We start from the raw sequence: 25,340 nt of genomic DNA on the forward strand, positions 1-25,340 counted from the left end.
GGCTCAGCGTCATGTGAGCATGGAACAGGGGATGCTGCTCAGCAGTGGGGAAGAATACAGCAGCATTGCGTGGGGGACCGGCTCCCCTCTCTCTGGAGGCTGGGCATTCCTGTGCGCGCGCACACCACTAGTTAAAAAGCAACAGTAGCAGGACAACGCTGCCCCCCCCCCCGGCATCATTTGGGGAGCGAGCTGCAGTGCCGCTGCTGTGAAGGTCTTCAAGCCATCGCCCTTTAAATACACCCCCCCACTTTGTTACAGAGCCTGATCCTTCAAGAGCGGGACAGGATGCTCACTTGAACCGACAGAAGCCGCTAGAGAAAGGGCAGTTGTGCTGCCAGGGGTGGGCGGCGGCAGGCGCAGATGAAATGCTGTTTGTTGACCCTCCTCCATCCAGCTGCTGGAGGTGGCGATTGGCTGGGTATTCTCCACACAGGCCAATTAACTTTCCTGGCTTGGAGACACAGGGCCATATTTGCATTCTGCTGCAGCAGAGGGTGAGGCGAGGCGAGGCAAGCAGCATCGGCCTGAGCAGAACCAACAGTTATCTGGCCCCATCCCACCCCCTTTAACTTTTGATTAAAAAAAAAAAAAGATTGCAAGTCCTTTTGGGACAGGATCATTAAGTCTAAGGAATGCTGTGAGCTGCTCTGAACCTTTTGGGAAGAGCAGGATATTCATTCCTTCATTCATCACATTTCCATACTGCCCAAACTTTCATCTCTATATAAAATGTAACAAATACTTCCCAACGTGTTTTAATTGTACACCAGCAGGCTGGCAGCATCTACAGTGATATGAAGCCCGCGAGAAGGCCCTCCTGGCTCACCTGTTTTCAGACTCCTGCTGGGGGGCACCGGGTCTCCCCCTGCCCACAACGCTAGCAGGAGCAGGGGCAGAACACTTTCTGCCTGGGCTCAGGCAATGGAGGCTGTTTATGGGCACAGCCTGGGCAGCGCTGCCCGCCTCCTCCTCTGAAAAAGGGCCCCCACAATGCCTCACACAGGTCTCGGAGAGGGGGAGTAGCAGCAAGGCCAGGGACGGCCCAGAGACGGCCAGGGCTCCTGCCCCCATGTTCTGGGGCGGGATCCAGGACAGCAGGCAGGGTCTCCTCACTTCTGGAGGGACTGGAAGACGGAGATGACTGGGTCCTCGTGGTTGGTCACCACCAGCACGCTTCGGAACTTGTCCAAGAGCATCAGCAGGTGGGAGCGGCGGATGTTCTCGTTGTACATGATCTCCTCCACGTGATGACGTCCCCGGAAGTAATGCAGGAGCCTGCAGGGCAGGAGGGAGGAGGGTGAGCCGGCAGGGCAGGGGAGCCTGGGTCCTGGCCCTTGAGGCTCTGCAGCCAGGACAGAGTGGTGGAAAGCCAAAGGTCACGGAAACGAACTCTCTCCCTTTCGGGAGAGAGGCCGGAGGAGGGACCGTGAGCTGCAAGGAGACACCCATGGGGTGCTCTCCTGCTCAGCCCTGCCTGTCCCCATCCCCACACCAAGAGGCAGGTTTGCACCATATCCTGGAAATCTTGAACACCCCCACCGTCCTGCAAGGGGGTCTGTGGGGCTGAGCCAGAAAGGCAGCCAGCCTGCCCGCCCCTTGCCGCTGCCCCCCACCCGCCTTACCTTGCAAACATACGCAGGTCTTCTGGGTTGTGGGCTGCTGGGGCACTGAGAATGGCTTCCCGCTCGTGCTCCGAGAGGCTGGTCAGGAGATTCTCCGTCATGCGCTTGTTGACGGGCGAGTCAGCCCCCGGAAGCAGCTCTGCGCTGGAGTTGTCCATGCTGGGGCTCGTGAGGGTCATGTCATCGCTGCTGGCTGCAGGGCAGAGAGAGCCACGGCGGGGGGGGGGGACGAGTCAGCCCACCTGGACTCAGCCTGCTGGGCCTGCCTGCCTCCTCCAAGGGGCAGGAAAGAGTCAGCGGCTGTCCGCCCGGCACAGAGAGGAGGCTGCCGGGACTTCTACCCGCCAGGACAACTTCACCACTTCCTGCTCTTGTCCTCCATCTGGCATGGAAAAAGGAGCTCCAAACAGTTCTACTGCATATACTGTGGAGTCTCCCTTGTCCTCAGCGCAGAGTGCCCAGGAGCCAAAGGACTTCTGGACCGCAGCCAGAGGGAAGACGGGCTTGCCGGAGGGGTGGGGTGGGGTGGGGGAGTGCTACCCTGGGACTTTGAAGGCATTCTGCACTCTCCTCCTCCACACTCTTCTCCTGCAGGGCAGCACGGGGACATTTCTTCCACAGACGGAGGTGGGGACAGATATGGCTCTAACCCCCATTCCACCCTCGCCTGATCTATTCTGCACAGACTTACAGGATCTTGCACTCCAGCCCGACACTTGGGGGTGTATCACACCATCGGGGCAAACTCTGATCCTGGAGAAAGGCTACCCCATGGATCCAAACAGTGGCCCCTTTTAAGAAATGGGGCTTGCCCCAGGTTCTGGGCACCAGAGCCCACTTAGCACTCCCCAGGCCCAAGCACAGCCCCACCCCGCCCCCGCCAGGCCCCTCCCTGGAGACCAAGGAGCCCTTTCATACTTGGAGAGCCAAAGCTGAGCGCATTGGGAGTGCTGAGGCTCCGGCTGCCCACGCGAGCAGCAAAGGGCAGCTCTTCTGCTCGGGCTCGGATGTCCTCTTCCTTCGGGGGAACCATCAGGCAAGCGTAGGTGTGGAGCTGGATGAGAAGCCGGTGCTGGAGCATCCAGACCACCATCTGGATCAGCTGCGTCTTGGAGCGGGTGGAGAGAAAGAAAGAAAAGAGGCACTTAGTGGTGGTGGTGGTGGTGGTGCAAGGGGCATCTCAGGGGCCGCTTTGCAGAGACCCAGGAAGCCAAGGATGGGGCCCAGAGCCTCCGATGCACAGAGCCCAACTTACCTCCTGCACTGGGGGTGCAAGCGGGCTCTTAAACTCCGATAAGGAAATGGGCAAGGAGAACTTGGACAGGACAGAAGGCAGATCGTGGCCAGGAAACTGACAGGAAAATTCATCCGCCAAAGGGGAATAACTACAGAAGAGAGCATATGAGGGATCACATTCATTCATTCTTCCTCTCTCGTGTGCATATTGTGCCTGACCTACAAGGAGCTCAGAATGGCATTGTGGGGGGAGGGGGGGCTGCCCATTTTAATCCTCACAACCACCCTGCGAGGTAGGTGAGGCCAAGAGACAGCGACGTCCAGGGCCAAACACTGCAGCCGCTACACCACCCTACGGAAGCAGCAAGGAGTCTGTCTGGGATGGCACCAGGGGCTTTGCGTTTCCCAAAGGGCTAGGAACACAGGGAGCTGCCTTCCACCAAATCAGACCCTTGCTCAGTATTGCTCAGACCCAGCTCAGTACTGTCTACACAGACTGGCAGAGGCTTCTCCATGGAATCTCTCTCCACCCTATCTTGGAGAAGCTGTCAGAGAGGGAACCTGGAACCTCCTGCATGCAAGCATGAAGATGTTCTTCCCAGAGCGGCCTTATCCCTTAATAGGAATATCTTACGGTGCTCACACATGTAGCCTCCCATTCAAATGCAAACTAGGGCAGAGTGCTGAACAGCAAGACACTTACAGGCAAACACTGGCGTTGGGGGACAGCATGTAGACATTGTTCTCGCACAGGGGGTAGACGATGATGGCTTTCCCCCAGTACACCAGGTGTGCAGCCAGCTGGAACACCTGCCATGAGGGAGAGAAGACAGACAGCATCGCTCAGCAGCAGCACCTCTAAGAGGCGTGTGAACCTTGCGTGCCACCTTGGGCCAAGACGGTGTGAAGAAGCACCTTCGCAGGGGTGAGGGACCTGCCCTGGTGGCGCAGTGGTAAAAAACTGCCGCCCTGTAACCAGAAGGTTGCAAGTTCGATCCTGACCAGGGGCTCAAGGTTGACTCAGCCTTCCATCCTTCCGAGGTCGGTAAAATGAGTACCCAGAATGTTGGGGGCAATATGCTAAAATCATTGTAAACCGCTTAGAGAGCTCCGGCTATAGAGCGGTATATAAATGTAAGTGCTATTGCTATTGCTATTAGGATGGTCTGCCCAAGGTTATTGGATCTAACAGGATTTCAAGAAGCTTTGGAGGGATTTAGTGTCAGCTCTGCCAGCGATCCTGTTGATGCCCTGGTGGAGAACTGGAACAGCAAACTCACCGGGGCAATAGACATGATCGTCCTTTCCAACCCGCTTCAAAACTGGCCCATTGATATATGGAAGAATTACGGGGGCTGAAGCAGCGAGGTAGACAACTGGAGCGCAAGTGGAGGAAGACTTGACTCGAATCCAACAGATTGCAACATAGAGCACATTTGAAGATCTATGCTCAGGCAATACGTGCTGGGGGCAAATGGGGCACCCAGTTGGCTCCTCTCGGGCTGAGGAAGTACCTGGAGCAGGGCGAGGTCCGCATCCTGTGCCAGCTGCTGAAGGTTCTTCACAGCAGAGGTGGTCCTGATCACACGCACCAGGGCAGGGGAGCAGTCCAAGGGGAGCTCGCCGAGGAGGCATTTCTCATCCCTGACCAGCAGCAGGGCGTGGTAAGGTCTGCAAGAAGACAGAGTGGACCCCCAGGAGAGCCGGGGCATCAGATCCCAGCACAGAACCAGCACAGCCTCCCCAGGCAGGTGCAGGAAGCCCCAAAGGACTGCAGCTCTGCTCAGTAATTCTTTGTGGAACCAAGAACAGCCTGGCACAAATGAGCCAATTTGACATGCCAACAGATCTCACAGGACTTGTCAGGGCACTTCTCACACCACCAGCAAGATTCCCAGGAGATCAAGAAGGTGCGTCCCACTCACATCCCCACCCCACTACCGAAAGAGCTGGGACCCTCCTCCTCACACCTGAAGCTTACAAGCAGGGCTGGACAGAGCAAACAAGCAGTGAAGGGTCAAGCCAACAGGAACTAGGCTTGCAGTAAACTTCGCTCCCAACTGTCCAAGGCCATTAAGGCAGCCAAGACCTAGAGGAGGGGAGCCTCGCAGAAGGTCTGCTGGGAAGAGGAACCAGGCCCAAGGCCATAACTTCTCCCGAGTGCCTCTGACTTCCTTTCCAAAGCACCTCTGTTAAATGTGAGGGTCACAGCAAGCCCCTGGAGTGGAAGACTTGTAGCTGTGTTGACAATAATGAGATGGAATTTTTTTCAAGACTCAGAAGGATACTCTGGAAAGTACACCAAATAAATATTGGCAAAGGTCCTATTTGGACATAACTGGGCAACAGTCTCTTGCAAATGGTTCTGAATGGTCCCCTTCATGGGCAGGGGAGTAGGGCCTGGTGGGGGAGGGGGGCTCTTCTCAGGACCACCCCCAGTCTTGTGGCTTCCTGGGCAGCCCTGGATAAGCCTAACCTCACCTACCTGTTACAAGGAGAGAATCCTAAAGCACTCTGAGCCTGGAAAGCACCAGCAAAATTACCATTAAGAGACGCCCCAGGAGGATCTTTACCGAATGGCTTTCAGGCTCCTCTCGATGGCTTCCGGGGGGATAAAGTGGGAGGCGACGTAATGGATCTTGTGCGGCAGGCAGAAGCTCACTTCCAGCCAGTTGTTGATATGCAGCCGGACCACTCCGGTGGTGCAGAGGCTAGGAGGGGGAGAAGCGATGAGGACAGAGTCAGCACTGCCCTCCAAGCTCCCATGCCTCAAAGCTCGGGGCGGCCGAGGGGTCCTGAAGGAAGGCCTCCGACAGCTGCAAGGGGCCTGGGCAATAAGGGTGGCCAAGCCCAGGAGACACACCCTGTAGCAGGGCTGGGCCAGCTCCCGTCAGCCACTCTTGCGGCTAATGGCATGCTAGACTCAGCTGCCAAGGGGAGAAAGGGACTCCTGCAAACAGGGGATGCAGCAAAGAGGGCAGGTGAAAGAGGCTGGGGTCCCCTTGAAGGAAGACAGAGGGGGGCACTCCGCTCCACCCCCTCCTGGGATGCTGGCCCAAGAGCTCCCTGTTCTCCACCGGCTGCCAGGGCTGAACACCCACAGAGCCCCGGCAGCCCTCTGCTCTTGCCCGGCTTCCCTTCCTCCGTGATTCCTTCTCTCAGGGAATTCAAGGTGCAGGCAGAGTGGTGTAAGATCAGAAATATTAGGGTGGTGTGAATGAAACATTCAGTTCCGATTCCAGCCCTGGCTGGGAGCCTCACAGGGCAACTCAGGATATCCAGTGCCCCCTTGTGGCCAAGGGGGACAGAGCAGGACCCTGAAAAGCAGTATCTAAACGTTTTATTGTTATCTTCTTTATATTGAAAAGCCTGAGGACGTATGCAACAAATCCCGTGGCATGTGGCATATCTCGGGAGAGTTCTAACGACAGAGAGAGAAAGAGGGAGAGGGAGAGCGCGCGGAGGCGGTGGCTGAGGAGCAGATGGAGGGGCAGCTGCCGCCGGGGAGCAGGAGGGCCGAAGAAAGAGCCGCGGCATCACTGACTCCCTCAGCCCCAACCACTGGACTCTGACGCCTTGCTGAGTCTCCTCGCGAGGAGGACGGCCAAGCTGGGGCTTCCCATCTGGCCTGCACAGGCGGCCCTCAGTACTCTCCCACCCCAGCTTGGCCATCCTCCCCCACCTCTGATGGCAGCTGGGAGCTGAGCAGTAGCTGGCTGTCCTGCTGCAACGCCAGCAACAAGCAGTTCCAGCAGCAGCCCGAGGGAGGGCGACTGCTCCCCACTAGATGGCAGACTTGCTTTCAGGCCCGTCACTGCTGCCAGGCTGAGGGAAGGCAAAGGAAATCTCTCCAACATAAGAAGCAGCTATGGCTATAAGAAGCTAAAAAGAGCCTGGCTGCTGGATCAGACCCAAGGCCTCTCTCGTCCAGCATCCTGCTGCTTCCCATGGTGGCCGCCCAGATGCCACTGGGGAGCCCACCAGCGGAAGATGAAGGAGTAGAGAGCCCTCTGGAGTTGAGGCACGAAGGGATTCATATCCCGCCAGAATGCTTGGGTGCAACCGGGGCTCTAGGCCACAGCATCAAACCCAGCAGCCTGTCAGTTCCTGCCAAGTTCCTGCGGAACTGTTAACTAGTATCAAATTAGCCAGTATTAGCTATAAGACAGATGACAGTGTTGCCAATTTTCTATTTTAGTTATGTTGGGTTCCCCCCAACCTTGCTGTACTTAAATATTTCCTCCCATTTGCCCTTGTTCCTGTTATAGTAATAAAACAGAACTAGCTGACCTGGCGCAGAGCATCTGCACCCCTCGCCCCCCATGCCGCCGCTTGTTCAGCCATCCTCCTTGCGAGGAGGTGGGCAGTTAGAGCCGACATGTGCTCTCCCACTGCAGTAGGGAGAGATTGCTAGTTTAGATAGATAGATTGCTAGTTTTTATGTGACCTACTGGTGTTAGATATGCTCTGGAAGGGAATGTTTGCCGAGAGAGAGAGAGAAAGAGAGAGAGAGAGATCTGGTTGAGGTTAAGGGAGATGGGCAGTAACAGGTTCCTTGACATGAAACTAGGCCACGTTCCTCCTAACCCTTTGGGAGGCAGAGAGGTGGTGGCAGGGAGAGAGGCCAGGGATGCCAAGGCTGCTTCCTCCTTCCGGAAGAGGCAGGTTTGAGCCTCCAACCAGGACAAAGAAGTTAGATGCGCTTCACACAGGCCTCCAGAGGGCTGTCATCTTACCTGTCATAAGCCTCCTTGAGGTCTCTGGCCAGCTTGCACTTCGGAAGGATGTGGAGGAAAGGCGACTGGGGGCCTTCCGTTGCTGAGGAAGAGAAGGCCCATCATTTCTGGAGCATTCAGCCCACTTCAGAGACACTCCTTCAGTCAGACCGAACAGAGAACCTCACCCACCACCCTTTTAAAGTGCCCCTGGGAGCCACCACCCACCGCAGGCAGGCAGGCAGGCAGGCACCAAGCTGCAGAGATGCCACTTGGCCCGGTGAAAGCTCAGCTCTGCCCTTTTCCTGAGGTGGCAGCAGCAGCAGGCCAGACGCAGGTGGCAGAGGAGGCAATTCCTGAGAGGGGCGCATGGGTGCCTGCCACCTGGAGAAGGAGGCCTCTCAAAGGGCTGGGCTCCGGCGCAGCCTCTTGGCTCCTGGAGGTGGCCCTTCTGGGCCTGCGCCTTCCTCCCAAGCGCTCGCCAGTGCCGAGCCCCAGAGGAGCCATGGCCTGAGAGGGGCTGGGCAAAGACAAGCACGGGGTGCCTCATGCTCACTCTCGGACATGGCGGAGACCTCGTCTTGGATGGCCAGGATGAGCTTGGCCTCTCTGGTGAGGTACTGGCAGCGGCGCTCCTCGTGCTGGAGGACGATGGCGATGCGGCGTGAGAGGTTATGCAGGCAGCTGATCACTGAGGGGTCTGCAGTCGCCTGTGGGGCAAGAGCAAGCGGTCAGCCCCCTATGTGCCTGGAGGGGGCAGAGAGAGCCAAGACTCCACAAGGGTCCAGCCAGGGTGCTCTGTCCAAGACCAGAGGAGGCCGCTCAAAGGCACACTTCTCCACAGACTGACCTCAGCCTCCCCTCCCCATCGCTGGAGCCTGTTGCTCAGCCCCGGGAAGGCGGCTGCTCTGTAAGAAGAGCCTGAGGGAAGTCTGACCAGGGCTGCGTCTCAGGGCTTCCTCCAAAGAGCAGCATAATCCATTCCCCTCCCATTTTATCCTCACAACCACCCAGCAAGGTAGGTAATGCTGAGAGAGAAAATCACTGGCTCAGGGTCTCTCGGTAAGCTTTGTGGAGGAGTGGGGAGCTGAACCTGGTTTCCTCGGACTTAGTCCAACACACTGACCACTACACCACGCTGCCTCCAGCCAACGCTCAAGAGTCTTTGCGGACTTTGCTGCAACAAACAGGGCTACCACTAAGAATTAACCCAGGGGCTCTCAAACGTGGGTTGCCATTGGGGCTAGGGATGATGGGAGTTGTAGTCCAGCAACACCTGGGGACCCAAGTTTGAGACCCCCTTTGGACATACTGCCTGCCCCCTTTTAAAAACATGTGCACACGGCAGACACCCTCCGCCACTCTGTGGGGCTCAGCAGTCTCCCAGCGAGGCCGGCACCCAGGCCTGCCATTGCCTTGCTTCTGCAACGCCTGCTCCCTGGGCCCATGTTTCCCTTCTTAGCCATGGAGAGCCACAGGGGGCCTTTGGGCAAAACCAGGCCCAAGCCTGGGGCCACAGTCTTCACTGCGCCTTTGGAGAGGCAGGGGCTAGAACACGTGCCCAGAGCACTGGGCATCTCACTCGTTGGCACCCACCAGGGCTAGCAGCCCAAGGCGCTTTCCACGCTGGAAGATTTTATGCCAAAACAAGTCAGTGGCTCCAAGAGGCTGCTTGCTCCCTGCTATCAGCCACAGGCAGCTATCAAGGTGCGGCTCCACAGGCAAGTGCAGGGGTGCCGCGAGCATCTGCTGAGCACCAGTTAAGATGCTAAGGCCCCGCAGCTGATAAGATTTGCCACCTCAGCTCACAAACGATGACTCAGCACTCCAGAGCACCAGCATTCTTGCTGAGTCACAGAACTGTGCGGGACCCCAAGGCTTCAGAGCAGCTGCCTGCATGCTGATTGCAGCCTTTGGGCCTTTGCCTGCTCCACCCGCCTGCTGCGGAGGAGCTCCACCCAATGCCTGGACATGCAGGCAGCAGAGGCCAACACAAGCAAAGGCCTTTCCCTTGCCTTACTTACTGGAGGGGTGACAAGTCAGGTCTATCAATGGCTACTAGTCCGAGAGCTATAGGCCACCGCAAGCCTCAGGAAAGGAGAGCTGGTCTGGTGGTAGCAAGCATGACTGGTCCCCTTAGCTAAGCAGGGTCCACCCTGGTTGCATATGAATGGGAGACTAGAAGTGTGAGCACTGTAAGATATTCCTCTCAGGGGATGGAGCCACTCTGGGAACAGCAGAAGGTTCCCAGTTCCCTCCCTGGCTTCTCCAAGACAGGACTGAGAAAGATTCCTGCCTGCAACCTTGGAGAAGCCGCTGCCAGTCTGTGAAGCCAATACTGAGCTAGATAGACCAATGGTTTGACTCAGTATATGGCAGCTTCCTATGTTCCTCAGAGGCAAGATGCCTCCAAATCTCAGTCGCAGGGGAGCAGCAGTAGGAGAGAGGGTATGCCCTCAGCTTTTGCCTGTGGGCTTCCCAGAGGCATCTGGTGTGCCACTGTGTGAAGCAGGATGCTGGACTAGGTGGTTCTAGCTGGACTAGAAAAGCCTAACTTCTAGAACTTGCGTTTTGCACGGTATAGAAATGTATTGAATGAATGAATAAATAAAAATAAAAATAATCCAGCAGGGCTTTTCTTATGTTCTAAGCCCCTCTGGCCTCGGAGCTTTCAGCAGCCTCATTCGAAAAGGCAAGGCAGGTGTTGCAAGCTCCCTCAGAAACACCAAGGGAACTGGCACACAGTCCCCAAAGCAGCTGGCCGAAGATGGCCAGATGACCCACAGCTCCCATCTTTAACCAAATTGTTGAGTCACTTCCAGGAACCTCTGCAGTGGCCAACTTCACAAGACACATGGGGTTGCCACTGGGAGCTGTGAACGGGACAGCAGCCCCATTGCCTGTGCCACAAGCATGAAGAGCTCAGGAGACAGGCTGCAATGGCCAACGGTCTTGGCTCTTGCTGCTGACCCCCCCATCCCGTTATGGAACACAGACACTGGTGAAGTGTCAGATGCAACCTGGCCCCACAGTATTCATCCCAGGATGCTCTTACCCTTAAGGCAAAAACCACGTTAAAGAGGATCATGGTGGGCATCTCCCTCTTCGGGGAGGGGTCCGTCTTGGAGATCTGCAAAGTAAACAAGAACATTAAAACATGCTGCAGCAGCAAAAGAAAAAAATGGAACAGGCGCAAAGAAGAGAGCAGGGCTTAATCTGCTCCGCTTAGAGAAAGGAAGACTAAGAGGACCGGAGGGCAGCTGAGGCGGCAGGAGGCCACAGCACATGACAGCTCATTAGGCGAAAGGCAAGGGCAGGCCTAACAATCCATGCTACAAGGCCGCTACCACTGTGGGAGGGATAGGAGCCTGGAACGGGAGGGAGAGACTGGGCTGGAAACCTCTGTCAAGGGCAGGCCATGCCTTTTGTCTAGTGCCCATGCGGTGGCGCATGAGATACCTCATGGGTCTCATCAGCACCCCATATGAATGGAAACAGTGCCCTGGAAGATGCTCAGTCCCCCCTGCGGCTGCACGTGGCAAGGGAAGATCCATGCAATGGACAGGCCAACTGCCTTTCAGGCCAGCGTGTCTGCCATCACTGAACTTCTGCTGTTGAGGAACCACAAGGGACTTGAAAACCCTTGAGAAAAGGCTGCCATTCTTCCCTCCACAGAAGGGGAAGGAGAGAAATGTCATGTTTGCACAAAGAACTCATCATGTGCACTTTCTTACCCCAAACCTGTTCCAAACAGCAGTGCTTAGGCCAGGGACATGAGGAAGGAAGAGTGCAGCTGAGCACATGCAGAGCACTTCCCCCTCAGCACTACCTCCCTCCAGACCTCACCCCGCAGGGACTGTGGGACATCACTTCCAGGCCAGAGAACATTCTGAAGGACTTTGGGCTTTCCAAGCTGAAGGGAAAGACAAGCAGTACAGAACACCAAGACACATAGCCTTTCAATTCCTGCAGGGGCCACGTGTCACCACTAGAAGGAGCAGGAGAGCCCGAAGGACAAGCCAGGCCTAACTGAGCAGAGCCAGAGGGGACCTGCCCAAGCTTTCCCTGCTGATGTCTAGTGAAAATTATTGGTGTGTGTGTGTGTGTGTGTGTGTGTCCTCTGGATTCAAGCATTTAATTTAGAAGCCACACCTTCCCATCCCGATTCAGCAGAAAGACTTTGTTCATGGCAAGGGGGTGTGTGTGTGTGTGTGTCTCCTGGATTCAAGCATTTAATTTAGAAGCCACACCTTCCCATCCCGATTCAGCAGAAAGACTTTGTTCATGGCAAGGGTGTGTGTGTGTGTCTGTGTGTGTCTGTGTCTGTGTCCTGCAGTGAACCCAGCTCAGCCTGACTGGTGACCCAGTAAAAAAAAAGGACTTCCAGGGGCCACCCAGAGAATGGCACTCTTACCATACCTGCCCAAAGGCATGCTGCAGCAGAGTCGGGTGTCCCACAAAACGGACGTTATCAATCTTCAGCTCAAACTTTTTGCCACACATGTCCGATTTGGTAGCCAGAATTGTTGCCAGGATGACATCGGAAAACCTTCAAGAGTGGAAGCAGTCGTCACTGCACTCATCCTGCCCTAAAAGTGACCCAGAGCTCGACTGCAATTTTTTTACATTTACACACACACACACACACACACACACACACGTACGTGAACACCTTGGATTCCATCAGTTAGGAAAATTAAGATGCTGTAAAGATCACGTCTCTCAAATCACCAGAATTATCAAAAGGAGAAGCATCAAAGGCAGAGATGGAGGGGCGCATGCGTCTGTCATTAAGGACATGCTCTTGGAAGGACATGGAAAGATTAGGCGCGAGTCCCTTCAGCTGCTTGTCCCTGGATTTCACTACAGGTTGAGTCGCTCGCTAAGCAACAAGGAGTTGCGGCAGTTCAAGCAGATCGTCTGAACACAGCCACTGGGGTGCTTGAATGGCAAGGCCCTCCCCACAAGGAGGACTGAGAGGGCTTGAGACTTCTTCCTGTTCCATCAGGTGGAGAGAGGGCGGCCTTCAGCTCCCCTGCCCTCAAAGCTGGAGCTTTTGCTTCTGGGGCAGGAGAAACCGCCCCATTGCACCTGGTGGCCACAGCGCAGTCCAGGCCAGTGGCCAAGCCACGCCTCAGAAAGGCCCAGTTCCCCTTTGAGAGCCACCCACAGAAGTTCCACATCTTTCCTCTCTCCCTGCACTGGCCATCTCATGGAGGCCTAATTTTCCTCCATGGAAATAATCTCCATGTAGGAAAATCAGCATTTATTGTAATTTGTACAGTGTCACGAAGACAGATGTTGTGCCTCAAGTTCCCAGAAAGCTCCTGGAGTTCCCCAAAAGGCAGGATTTTATTGGGCCAAAACTGCCTCCCCATTTCCCCAAAGATACTAACAGGAGTCAATCTTCTAGACAGTTGTGCCTTGCTGAGCTCAGAGATGGTGGGAAAGAGTATCTGGACAATAATTCACAGAGTTTCCTTTGTCTCCTGGGCAAATGATTTTGCCCAGTACTGTAGTTCAGGAGTGAGTACTGAAATGATTTTAAACTAGTTTTAATGAGTTATTTGTTTATCATCTGTTTTTATATTTGTGAACTGCCTAGCACCATCTGGGTGAGGCAGTATAAAACATTTATTTGTTTGTTTATTTATGGATATTTTTTTTTAATATAAAGGGAGATTACACAAAATGCCTGGAATTCTGGGTTCTTCTTTTCATCACTCTAAGCACTCTTCTTCCAACCCTCTTCCAAGACCCCTATTTTTCTCTCTCATATGCCTGATTTTACAGTCTCATCTACCTGCCATCTCCTCCCTACCCAGATCTCTTTAGCTTTCCATTCTAAAAGACGGTTTCCAGGGAAGACCCAGGAACTGCCTAATTGGTCACATCTCTGAGGCCATCCTTGAACTGACCAGTAGTAGAAGGAACACATTTATTTGCCCTCCACTAAGCTCACAGCACAAGCATTTTTTAAAAAGACTTTATTGCCCTTTCTATGACTTGATCGCCCTGTCTATGCCAAAAGGCTCTGGATTCAGAAAGGCTATTATAACATGCTCAGAATCTGTTCCAAGAGTTGTCCTGAAAGAAATGGCATGAGAATCTGGAGGAGGACCTGTTTTCTAACTTAGCAGTTAACACATGTCAGAAAACAAAATGCCTAGTATAGGAGGTGAGAAGGGCTATACCTGTGCCTTTCACTACAATCCACAAATGCTAAAATCAATGGCAGATTTGCCATCCATTTCAGGAGGAAGTCGATTCCACATTACATGTGAGACCAACTTCCAGACCCTTGGGATCTGGGAGAAAGTGAGGCATCACTCTAACCAGGTGGCATGCTTTTCTCAACATTATATTAACCTTCATGCAGAAAGGGAAAATGGTCCCTCCACTAAGCAGGACTCCAAAGCTTCTCGAAATGTGGTTCAGGGAGATTGCTGGTATATCAGCTTCAGCAGCAAAGGCAGGAGGCAGCTGCTTGTCAGATAATGAAGCCAAGTAGAGTACGAGAAGAGGTCTGCAGCCTCCCCTCCCAGAAAAGCTGGTGATGCTCATTTCAAGCTCCCTGGCAGCACTGAGGAATCCTGCCAGGTGTAAGGGCCTCCTCTTCACTGTAAGGGATCATGGATGATGGGGAGGGAATGAAATTGCCATGTGAGGACACTTGGTTCTTGAAGCTAAACTTTTAAGAACCAGAAATATGTAAATTCCTTCCGGTCTTCTATTCTTGCACTTGGAAGTCCAAATTCGGGCCAGCCAATGTAGCAATAGCAGCAATAGCACTTACATTTATATACCGCTCTATAGCTGGAAGCTCTCTAAGCGGTTTACAATGATTTAGCATATTGCCCCCCAACATTTCTGGGTACTCATTTTACCGACCTCGGAAGGATGGAAGGCTGAGTCAACCCTGTTCCAATGTACTTCCCATTGGAACAGAAGTTGGCACTAAGGACAGAAACATCCGAGACTCTTGTCTCACCCCAAATCTCTCTCTGAAAACAGGAAACAATAGTAGCTAAGCATAGACAAGGGTTTGTCTGGTTGCAAGTAAAAAGAACATTGCTTTCTATCTCCCCATTCTCCCCCCCCCCCCGCCAATTTAAAGACATCTTTGCTGGGTTCATGAAGGGTCTGTGGAGAGAGAATGTTGAAAATGGGTTTCCCCAACGACTTCAACTGTTCTTTTAATCACTATTTCTGGCAAGTTTATTTTAATAGCCTTGAGAGTTATCTTGAGCAACTATGGAAAAGCAGGATAAAAATGTTTTGAATCCATAGTATTTTAAATAAAAAATACTCAAAGCAGATACTAATGTGAGACAGCTACAACAGAACTTTGAGGTGTCCGAGAAGCAGCTCAGGCCTTGAACCTTCAGCACAGTTCCTAAAGGTCTCTGCTGAAGCCAGCTCCACCAGACTATCACAGAGTGCCCCACCTTAGGAAGAGGGGGAAAGGCCGCCCCATAGCAACAGCAATTCTCCCCTGTGCAATCATTACTCCAGATAACATTGGGAATTTCTGTCTGAAATGTGCTGCCGTTCTGAGAGATTCTCTAAGGGAAGATGTGCACAAATTCCAAGGTTTTTGCTACTACTAATGCTAATGTTTTTGCTTACTAATTCCCTGGTAGAGGTGGAGGCTTTTTCACTTTCTGCCCCGTGGGAATGAGACCACCTTCTGGCCCCTCCCCAGTATGGAAAATATGACCTCAGCCATTCCCAGCTTGCATTAGAAGATCCAGAATTGTGCAGTTTCCCCAAAACTCAGGCACAGGGAAAGCGTGCAGGAGCACGAGGCTCAGGGGGGTAGTCATGTACATTTCTCTCACAGGCAGGCAGGAGAGGGAGACTGTGGTGGCCATAGATGGTCTGAGTACTGCACAGAATGCTGCATCCTGAAGAACTGAAGCCGACCAGCAAGCTTTTAGTTACTGCCCCCAAACAAGAGAAAACGAAACACGTGTGAAATGCAACACAACTGTCTATCCTGCCCGGAGACTGTGGGTTGGAGAGGCCCCCAGGAAGGACACCGCCATCCTCCTTGCCTTGTGGCCTCCAGGGCTGATGTGTCTGCCTTCATTACCCAGAACCTCGGCTACCTCACTGCATTCTAGCCTGTCACTCAATGAATTTGCAGCTTGGTGGGAAACAGAGCTCAGAGACGAAGCGCAAGAAGATGGTGAGAAAGGGAAGCCATTCGAGAGAGAGGCGCTGCTGGTTCCGAACGTTTGGTCTTACCCCGACACCACCTGCTCATCAGTGAGAGGACATGGCTCTCTGAAACAGGAACGGGAACCATAAGCACCACTCAAAAACAGAAGAGAAGAATCAACCAGGCAAAGGAACAAAATTCCTGCTAACACACACTCTGTCTAATGGGATGGCTCAAGGTTACAAATCTGTCCCTATATTAAGAGAGGAAACACCCCTCCCCCTTTGGAGCTTGTCAAGCGAGAGACCCGCCCTGCAAGGAGGGCTTGCTCACCATGCAAACAGGCACCATCGAAACCATACAGGAGGATTTAGCACATTTGTGGAGAAGAGAGCTAGCAATGGTCACCAGCCCCACTAGCTCAACAGAACCACCTAATACCCGCGTTTGGGATAATCAACAAGGGATGGCCAGCACCTCCAGGACCTCCCTGTGAGTTCTGTGGGGCATGTGGCAGGCCACATGCTGCTGGAGCCAGAATCTTGGCCTTGATGAACCCTGGGATAATGCAGATAATTCTGAACAAGGAGGACCAAGGGCCTAAGCCGAAGGCAGCTTCCTATGTCCAAATCCAGCCTGTGAGCAACAGGAGGACAGATACAGAGTCTCTCACAATGGCAACGACCTACCCAGTCCAAGCCAGGCAAGCTGCTGATTTCCAGAGGGCTCCAGGACTCATGCTCACCGAGACCTACAGTACTTAGCTGTGGATTCAAGCAGCCTAATGAGAATGGAGGATGAACTGGATGCTAGAGTTCAGACCCAGTCACAGTAAGCTGCTCCTGGTCTGCCCACTGCCCCCGTGGGCAGACTGGCAAGTCAAGCTGGCAACAAAGGGGCAAGGTGGACACCTTGGCCAGGCCCATAGCTTGCCTTGCAGAGCATTTCTCAGTGCAAGAGAGAAGAAGAACCTGCTTACCCTCCTCATTTGGAAAGCTGGCAGGCAGTAGTCCAGGCTCAGCTTCGGAGCAGCGGCTTCAAGGGACAAGACAACCTTTCTGCCTAGAGGCCTGCCAGCCCATTGACACAGAAGCCAGCCAATGCCCACAAAGCCCTGTGCAGTTCTCAAGTAAACCAGGAAAGTGCCAAGGCTGGCTGTTATTCAAGGGTACACAGCAGGAGGCCCTGCCTCCTTCCTGCTCCCTGTGCCAGGTTGGGGAGGCCTAAATCAATGCAGGCCGCACAGCCTCACCAAAGGAAAGCAGGTTGGTTGGGCTGGTGCTCAGGTGGAAGTCTGACTGGAGCCCCATGTTGACTTCCACCATGGAAGAGAGGCAGGAGGGAGACATCACAGAGAAATAAACCATCAGAGGGACAGCAGACAGATCTCTTCTGGTTAGTCGATAGGGCACATTTTCCAGTCATCTTCCCTGAACTCTGTCTTGCATCTGAAACTTGTTTGCAGAAATGTGCTCCTGAACAGTGTTCCCTGCAACAAAGATTTCCAGATGTTGACTACAACTTCCATAATCCCCAGACAAAGACCACTGTAGCTGGGGATTCTGGGAGTTGCAGTAAACAGCATCTGGAAATCAGTTACAGGGAACACTGCTCCTAAGGGGAAGCTGCATCACTCTAGCAAAGAACTCTCCAACCAGACAAGAGGACAGCTCAGGTAGTGCAAGAGAGTTCCTTTTCTTAGGGACTCTCCCAGGTCCCAGGCTGCTTGGGATGGGAACCAGCCAAAAGATTTTATTTCTGCCTAAAATGTCCAGCCCTGAAGACTCTCCTCCAGCTGCTTTGCCGGAACACGCTTTGGACATTTAAAATGAGGCTCTGGCTGCTGCACTTTCACAATCCGCGTGTGATTATCTTACAAAGGTGCCCAAAGCTCTTTTGTGTTTTAAGCAAAGCATAAAGCTCAGCACACTCCATGCAAAAGGATCTGAGCTTACATTCTTTGCTAGGGCCAACGGATCTCCTCATTCAGCTAAACAGAAGGGGCTTTTTGAGCAGCCCTACATACCTGGAGTCTCCATCGGGGTCTTCCACATGGTCACCAATACTGTTCACAGCATACCTACTCCTCGGTTTTCCTAGAAGAAATGGAAAACTTTCAGAAAGGCTGGAGGGGTGTGGGATTTATCTCCCAGCCCTCAACCCAATTTCTCTTCCATCTGCTGTTAAATCTGAACAAACCATTTATACAACATTACCTCAGACACAGTTCAAGGTGCTGCTTTTGACCTCTAGGGCCTGTAACATATCTTGGGCCCTCTGTATCTTCCTAGTGCTTCACGGTAACCCTTGGGATCACCTGAGATTGCTCACAGTTTGAAAGGCAAGGCTGTGTCAAGAGATAGGGATAGCAGGTCCCTATCTCTTGACACTGTGGTACTTTCCCATGGACTTTCAAACTGGGGTCCCAGGGACATCTCAAATTGCAACCAACTGCCCTAGTCAGTCAGTCTTTATTGTGGTCTTTGACCAATGCCAGAACACCTAAAACAGCTGCCCTAAAAATAACATGATCACCCCCAAAAGCCTTGAGTCACAGGGAGGTTGAGGCCTGAGATACAGCCTTGGTTGCAGCCTTCATCCATGGGGGTGTGGGTCAGTGCTCCCTCTAACAAGGATTCCCAGGTGTTGTTGACTACAACTCCCAGAATCCCCAGCTGCGATGGCTTTTGCTTGGGGATTATGGGAGTTGTAGTCAACAACCATGGAAAGGATATTTAGATGCTGTGACATGTCTACCCCTACAAAGATTAGAATCGTTCGGACAATGGTTTTTCCCATGACACTCTATAGATGCGAAAGCTGGACTTTGAAGGAGCAAGATAAAAAAAGCATTGACGCTTCTGAACTTTGGTGCTGGAGAAGACTTTTGAGACCATGGACAGCCAGGAAAACAAACGAATGGATCATAAAACAAATCATAGGATTTTCACTCCAGGCACAAATGACCAGGCTCAAACTATCATACTTCAGACACATATGAGAAGACCCAGCTCCCTTGAGAAGTCCATAATGCTGGGAAAAGTGGAAGGAAATAAGAGGACGACCAGCTGCAAGGTGGATGAACACGATTATGACAGTAATGAATGAACCACTGAGAGACCTTAAAGGCCAAGTTGAATACGGATCATCCTGGAGAGAATCTAAGAGTCGACACCAACCTGAGGGCACTTAATCAAGTCAACAACCTCTGGGAATCCCTGTTAGAGGGAACACGTGGGGGGGGGGGGGAGACCTGCCTTTTAGCAACCAGGGTGAGGCCAGAGTGGACCCATTTCATGCTGTTTATTCGTTGTCCTCGAGGCTCGGGCACCAATATTCGAGACGTGTATTTTAAGGGAACAGAATATCCCAAGAGGGGGGCCTCCCGCCGGCTGGGGCTGCACCCTACTGGGGAGCGCAGTCCACCCCCGAACCCGGCAGGGAGGGCCTTCCAAGTCGGCCTGTCTACTTCGGTGAGCTTTCTCTGAAAATGATTTCAGGGGAAGCATGCAGGGATCTTTCCCGTTTCCCTGTAGGTGGTACTCCCCAGTTCTCTCTCCTCCCCCGCCTTGCGTGTTGAGGGGGCGTGGAGGACACGCGCGAACGCACTCCGACAACACCTCGAGCCCTCCCCCCCCCACCGGGGCCACGCCAAGCGGGCGTCTCCATAGCAACAGAGCCTGGCTCTCGCCATTGCTTCCTTCCGGCCGCAGAGGGCGTGGCCTGGCCTAGCCCAGGCTGAGGCACTCGCTCGCGTAGGCCGTCCCTGATACCCTCCCTCACCGGTCTGTGCGGCCGGGCTGCCGGGGCCCCGCTGGAAGGGAAAACGGAAGAGAAGCTTGTTGCCGCGGCTGCCGGAGCTGACCAGGATAACGCTAATGGGGCTCGAGCTCTCCCCCATCCTCGCCGCGTACCACCATAGAGACCCGACGGCTAGAGGGGTGGACTCCAGCGCCGCGCCTGCGCTCTTGTCCCTGCTCCCGCGGGCGGCGGCAGTACTCTGCGCATGCTCAGCGCGGGTTGTAGTTTATAAGGGTTTTTTGGACGCAGGGTCTCTGCCCGCAAAGGCAGTACAAGTAGCCTTTTCAGACGGCGTCTCTCAGCGGTTTACGTAAAAGTGTGAAAACCATAAGCACTCATAAAAGGCTACCGGGCAAAGCAGCGACGGCGAGCAGGAGAAAGACTGCTGGATCTGCCATCCGGCCGCCCCTCCTCTGGCCCCAACCTGCACCTGCTGCTTCTGTGTGCCCCCTTTTCCTGCCTTTTCAGACCCCAGGCAGGGGGAGAAGCGCCGGAGAGTCTTTGGCGCCTCGTTCTTGATCCGCTCAGTCAGGGCTGAGCCTGGCTGTGCTGATCCCCCGCCCGTTTCCAACCCGAATGGAGCTCCCTAATAATAACAATGTTGGGGGAGAGGGAGCTTGGAGGGCCTGCCCGGTCAGGCAGGCAAGCAACCCCTGGGAGAAGTCCCCCCGCCATGAGCCGTCTGCCTGGAGCAGCTTCCGGCCCCCTCTAGTACTCTTGGAACTGCCAGAGCTACTCGCTGGGCTAGAGACCGGTTCCACAGAGGGCACTTGGGTGGGTTCAGGTGTGCCTGCAGAACTGATGCCAACCCAGAGGCCCTTGTGGGACATTCGTAGGGGTGGAGAGCACAAGCATTGGGGGCTTGCAGGCGGGGGGGTGGGGGAGAGTGAAGTCCACATGCAAAATCCCCCCACCCTTTCCAATTTGCAGCAAGAAAAAATTGCTTTGCCAATTTGCACCCTGGCCAGTTTGCAAAGGCCACCAGAATAGGCATTTGCGTGGAGCATGGTTCTCTGTCCCTTGCTTTTAGGGAGGCCTGCAAGAACTTGCCACTGCCCAGGCATCCCAGTGAAAAGGCAACAAGGTGAAAGCCAGACCAGGAACGTGATGTACAATCAGCAAAGCATGACTGCTCTGCTTAAAAAAGAGAAAAAGTCAGTTTTTGCTTATGAACATCTACTCCCTTTTCTGCCTGAAAGAGGAACGCAAAGTGGCAGCTGGAGATACCCTAAACCCTGCTAACTGAGCAAAAGGGCGCCTTTTAAATTGTGGTTATTTTCTATTTAACAGTGGGAGAGCAACTGGCCCTATTGGTTGCACAGCATCCTTCCAGAATGTTGCTGGTGTCTCCCTTGTGTTTCTTTTTAGACTGTGAGCCCTTTGAGGACAGGGTGGGAACGTGACTGATTGATTGAGAACTCTATTGAAAAGGATTTGAACTTGGGTCTCCAATGCTCTAACCACTACACCATGCTGGTGTAACTTCTCTACAAAGCCGTAGAGTCCTACCTGGAGATGCTGCTGGGAATGAAACCTGGGGCCTTCTGAAGGAGGCCATCGGGGTGCATTTGAATTTGAAACGGGCAGGGTGGAGGGATGACCCATGATTGGGATGATTTGGAGCAGCGGCGGAGACCTCTCTCCAGGGGTGTATCTAGGGGTAGGGCAGGCAGGGCACGTGCCCTGGGCGCCACTTGAAGGGGGGGCCATTTTGTAAAATTATTATTATTTTTTTAAAGGCTGCCAAAAACAAAATGGCCACCGTGCATGCTCAAATGGCCTCTGTGAGCCCCTAGGTCATGCCAGGCCTTGCAGAGGCCATTTGAGCATGCACTGTGGCCATTTTGTTTTCAGTGGCCATTTAAAAAAAGATTTTTAAAAATGGCCACTGCATATGGTCAAATGGTCCCTGCGAGGCCAATGGGGGGAGGAGGAACCTTTGCAAACCCCCCAGCCTTTAGGAAGCCCCCCGAAGGGGCTACAGGTAAAATAATAATAATATATAATATAAGTCACTGTACACATATTCAGATTGTCACTATGTACAGAGAATCAGGGCTTGTGAATACTGAGCTGATGCTTATGAGCTAGGATTGTATTCATTTGCTCTTACTTGAATTATTGAAATTGAATTATTATTATTATTATTATTATTACTTTGCTTCTTGTGATAAGTGAGTTAAATGTGATGTCTTGCTAATATGGCTATTCATGCTGAATTTGTCTTTGAATCAGTGTGAAATCCTTAATATTAAGGCCCACTGGGAGTTTCTTGCTCTCTTTCTCTCATTTTAACTGTCTTTCTGAAAGACTAGAATATATTCCAAACAGTGACACAGTTTACTCTGCATATCCTTTAATTATTTTCAGAGTATCTGGGAAAAGTCAAATTCTCCATTGATTTTTAAAACTTATGTAATGGTGATGCTACAATACATAGTAGAGAATTAGACAGGCACTTATGTTTAGTTTTCCAAGTACACCTCCACATAGTATTTGGGTATTTCATGAGCCCCAGCAGACTGAAATTTGTAATTTTCCAGCATTTTTTGGTCTGGCTACATCCACTGCTAAAATAGTTTTTGAAAGATTAAAAGATTAACGAGCCTGACTTGTATTTTTCAGCTGATATTATGGTAAAGTTATCTGAAAGATGGGTGTCAGATGCTTGGACAGGGGGCGCAATTTCAGTGCTTGCCCTAGGCGCTATTTTCCCTAGATACGCCTCTGCCTCTCTCTCCCCATTCCTGCCCTGTCGCCACTCCAAACCATCCCCAAGAGCCGCGGTCCCCCGCGCGTCTCAAATGCTCCTCGGACGGTTACCCTGCAGCCTAGGGCAGGCCCGAGGGACTTGGTAGAAGTCCAGGTAGGGCACGTCTAGGGTGCCGGCGCCTGTGCCCCACTGCTATGCCCCGCTTCTTCGCTCCCCCTCCATCGGGCGCATCAGGGCCCCGCACTGAAGTCCTGGCCTGGGGTTCCTGAACTTGCTCTGGACTGAGGGGCCCCCACTGCGGCTCAGCGACGTGGAGCCCCCATGCACGGTGGGGGCCAGTGGCTGAGGCCAGAGTCGGGGGTGGCGGGTGGCGCGGCGTGGCGCCCATGTCCCCTCCCATCCCTTGTGGGCTTGCTTGGCCTCTCCAGGTCAGGTCCCTCCCTCAGCCCCGTCCGGTCCGCAGCGCTCCGGCGGCGGCGATAAGATAAGGAGGGCTGCAGAAGAGCCCCGTGGGGCGGGCCCGTGGGAAGCGGGCGGCGGCCGCCGCTATAAAAGCCCCGGCCCGAGCGCGGCTCGCAACTCCGAGTCCTCCTCCACACCCAGCGAACGACCCACTGAGCCCACTCGACAACCGCCGCCATGGTGCTGACCGCTGCAGAATGCAAACTCCTCCAGAGCACCTGGCAGAAGGTGCAGGGCCATATCGACTGCCTGGGCGCCGACACCCTCTTCAGGTAGGGATGGACGGCAAACCGGGAGGGGCGGGGCGGGGGCGGCCCGGCCTGCCACCCGGCTGTCCCTGACGGGCCCCTGCCTGCCCTTCCTTCCTCTTCTCCGTGTTTCAGGATGTTCACTGTGTACCCGGTGACCAAGACCTACTTCCCGCACTTCGACCTGTCTCAAGGCTCCCAAGACATCAAGAACCACGGCCGGAAGGTGATCAGGGCCATCGAGAACGCCCTCAAGCACACCGACAACCTCCGCGGCTGCTTGGCCGAACTCAGCGACCTGCACGCCTACAACCTGCGCGTGGACCCCGTCAACTTCAAGGCAAGTCAGCGCCGCGGCTTCGCGCTCTGGGCGGACCCTGGCCAACGACGGGACGGGCGCCCGGCCTCTCTCGGGCGGGAGTGGGTGGCCCCCTGCCCCCTCTCTTCCCAGGCGCCCTGCCCCGCTGGGCCCCCTCTCCTCCCAGGCGCCCCCACCCCGCTGACCCTTTGGTCCGTCTCCTCTCTTTCCTTGCAGCTGCTGGCGAAATGCTTGTTGGTGGAGCTGGCCACCTACCTCCGAGCCGAATTCACCCCGATGAACTACCTCGCCTGGGATAAGTTTATGGAGTGCATGGGGGAGGTGCTCTGCGAGAAATACAGATGAGCCCCCCCGCACCCGCCCACCGCCCGCCGGGCTGCTGGCTCTCCGCCGCTCCCGGGAGTCGCCGCTGGAGTCGGGGTGCCGCCGCGCGCTTTGCGCTCTTGTGCTGTGAAACTGACACCGAGCAGCAATAAAGTGCCTGAACCGCTCTCCGAGCCTTCCTTCTTCCGTTCCTTGGTCCCGTGATCAGCGCACTAGTCTCCGAGTCCGCGGAGCCCCTCTGTGGGGCTGGGGGGCTGGGGGGTGGGGGTGGGACAGGCCCTACAGGTGCTGCACGCTGTCGAGGAAGGGCGGGGCGGGGGGCTCTCCCAAGGGAGTTTTGCGAGGAAGGGCCCCCTTGCAAAAGAGTGGCAGGACCCGTCCCGCCTCGACCCTCTTCAGAGCAGCAGCCTAGCGTGCCCCGCAAGCCTCCTTGCCAGGGCCCCGTCCCAAAAGGAAGAGGAGGGGGGTGGCTAGCTACCTTTGAGCCCCTTTCAAGGGCAGGCAGTGCTGCTGCTAGTTGGAGCAAGTGCAGGTGGGGGAGAAGGCGGAGCATGGACCGGGAGGAGGCTTAAAGAGGAGCCTGGGGAGGGGGCCAACGCCATAGGAAGATAAGCAGCTGCCTTCTACCGAGTCAGACCATCTAGCTCTGTATTGTCTACCCAGACTGGCAGCGACTTCTCCAAGGTGGCAGGCAGGAGTCTCTTTCAGATAGAGACGCTGCCAGGGAGGGAGCTTGGTCTGCATGCAAGTATGCAGGTGCTCTTCCCAGAGGGGCCCCATCCCCTGAGGGGAATATCTTACCGTGCTCACACCTGTAGTTCTCCCATTCAAATGTAAGCCAGGGTGGACCCTGCTTAGCAAAGGGAGCAATTCGTGCTTGCTACCACAGGACCAACTTTCCTCCCTTAACATAAGAAGCTGCCGCCATATACCGAGTCAGACCCTTGGTCTATCTAGCTCATTACTGCCTTCACAGACTAGCAGCCACTTCTCCAAGGTTGCAGGCAGGAGTCTCTCTCAGCCCGATCTTGGAGATGCTGCCAGGGAGGGAACTTGGGACCTCCTGCGTGCAAGCAAGCAGGTGCTCTTCCCAGAGAGCCCCATCCCCCAAGGGGAATGTCTTACAGCACTCACACATGTAGCCTCCCATTCATATGCAAACCCGGGTGGACCCTGCTTAGCAAAGGGGGCAATTCATGCTTGCTACCACAAGACCAGAAGAGGGCCCCCCCCCGCCTTCTGCCTTGACAAGCGCCACACACACACGTCTGCCCCGGGAGGGGGAGGGAGGGAGTGAAAGTGGGGCTGCCTGTCCCACACAAAGGGGGGGGGAGGCAGAGGCGGCGTCCCTTTCAGGCGAGACAGTCGCTCTTCTGTGGCTGCCGTCGGGCCGGGAGGAAGTGTTGGTGGGGCCCCCCACTGCCCCTTATGCCCCTGCTGCTGCTGAGGCTCCTCCTCCATATCCAAAGGGAGAGCCTACGCGGATCACCACCAGCCCAGCCGCCTTCCCCCTACACCTCCAGGGAGAGCGGCCGGCGCTCTGCAGCTGCTCAGAGGCACCACTCCCGCCTCCCCCTCACAGATCCAGGACAGCCCCCAACAGCATGAAAAGCCTTTGCTGCCCCCCTCCAAAAGGTGCCGCTGGGAGGATCAGCAGACAAAGGGGGGGCTCCCTCCCCCCGCTCCTTGGGTTACGGGGAGGAGGAGGAGGAGGCATCATCAGGAAAGACCCT

The 25,340-nt window shown here is 54.4% G+C and overlaps 2 protein-coding genes across 6 annotated transcripts; one reads left to right on the forward strand and one right to left on the reverse strand.

The window, feature by feature from the left end:
- Positions 1-742: 742 nt before the first annotated feature.
- Positions 743-19,690, reverse strand: NPRL3 (NPR3 like, GATOR1 complex subunit). Of its 5 annotated transcripts, none has more exons than XM_053276331.1 (13): positions 19,524-19,690; positions 17,767-17,836; positions 11,996-12,125; positions 10,632-10,706; positions 8,133-8,286; positions 7,598-7,679; positions 5,435-5,572; positions 4,376-4,532; positions 3,565-3,671; positions 2,881-3,010; positions 2,544-2,733; positions 1,626-1,818; positions 743-1,278 (listed from the first exon to the last, which is right to left on the reverse strand). In XM_053276331.1, the coding sequence occupies exons 1-13, from the start codon at positions 19,639-19,641 to the stop codon at positions 1,113-1,115; spliced, it is 1,710 nt and encodes a 569-aa protein (XP_053132306.1). In that variant the 5' UTR covers positions 19,642-19,690; the 3' UTR covers positions 743-1,112. The 5 variants fall into 5 exon arrangements, with proteins under 5 accessions (XP_053132306.1, XP_053132307.1, XP_053132308.1 ...); XM_053276332.1 differs by lacking the exon at positions 19,524-19,690 and adding an exon at positions 18,998-19,407; XM_053276333.1 differs by lacking the exon at positions 19,524-19,690 and adding an exon at positions 17,957-17,977.
- Positions 19,691-22,820: 3,130 nt separating this feature from the next.
- On the forward strand, positions 22,821-23,774 carry LOC128336833 (hemoglobin subunit alpha-D-like). Its single transcript, XM_053277094.1, has 3 exons — positions 22,821-22,988; positions 23,100-23,304; positions 23,500-23,774. Exons 1-3 carry the CDS (start codon positions 22,894-22,896, stop codon positions 23,626-23,628), a joined length of 429 nt encoding a protein of 142 aa, XP_053133069.1. The 5' UTR covers positions 22,821-22,893; the 3' UTR covers positions 23,629-23,774.
- Positions 23,775-25,340: the final 1,566 nt, after the last annotated feature.

The sequence above is a fragment of the Hemicordylus capensis genome, chromosome 13 (genome assembly GCF_027244095.1).
Source record: "Hemicordylus capensis ecotype Gifberg chromosome 13, rHemCap1.1.pri, whole genome shotgun sequence".
Classification (NCBI taxonomy): Eukaryota; Metazoa; Chordata; class Lepidosauria; order Squamata; family Cordylidae; genus Hemicordylus; species Hemicordylus capensis.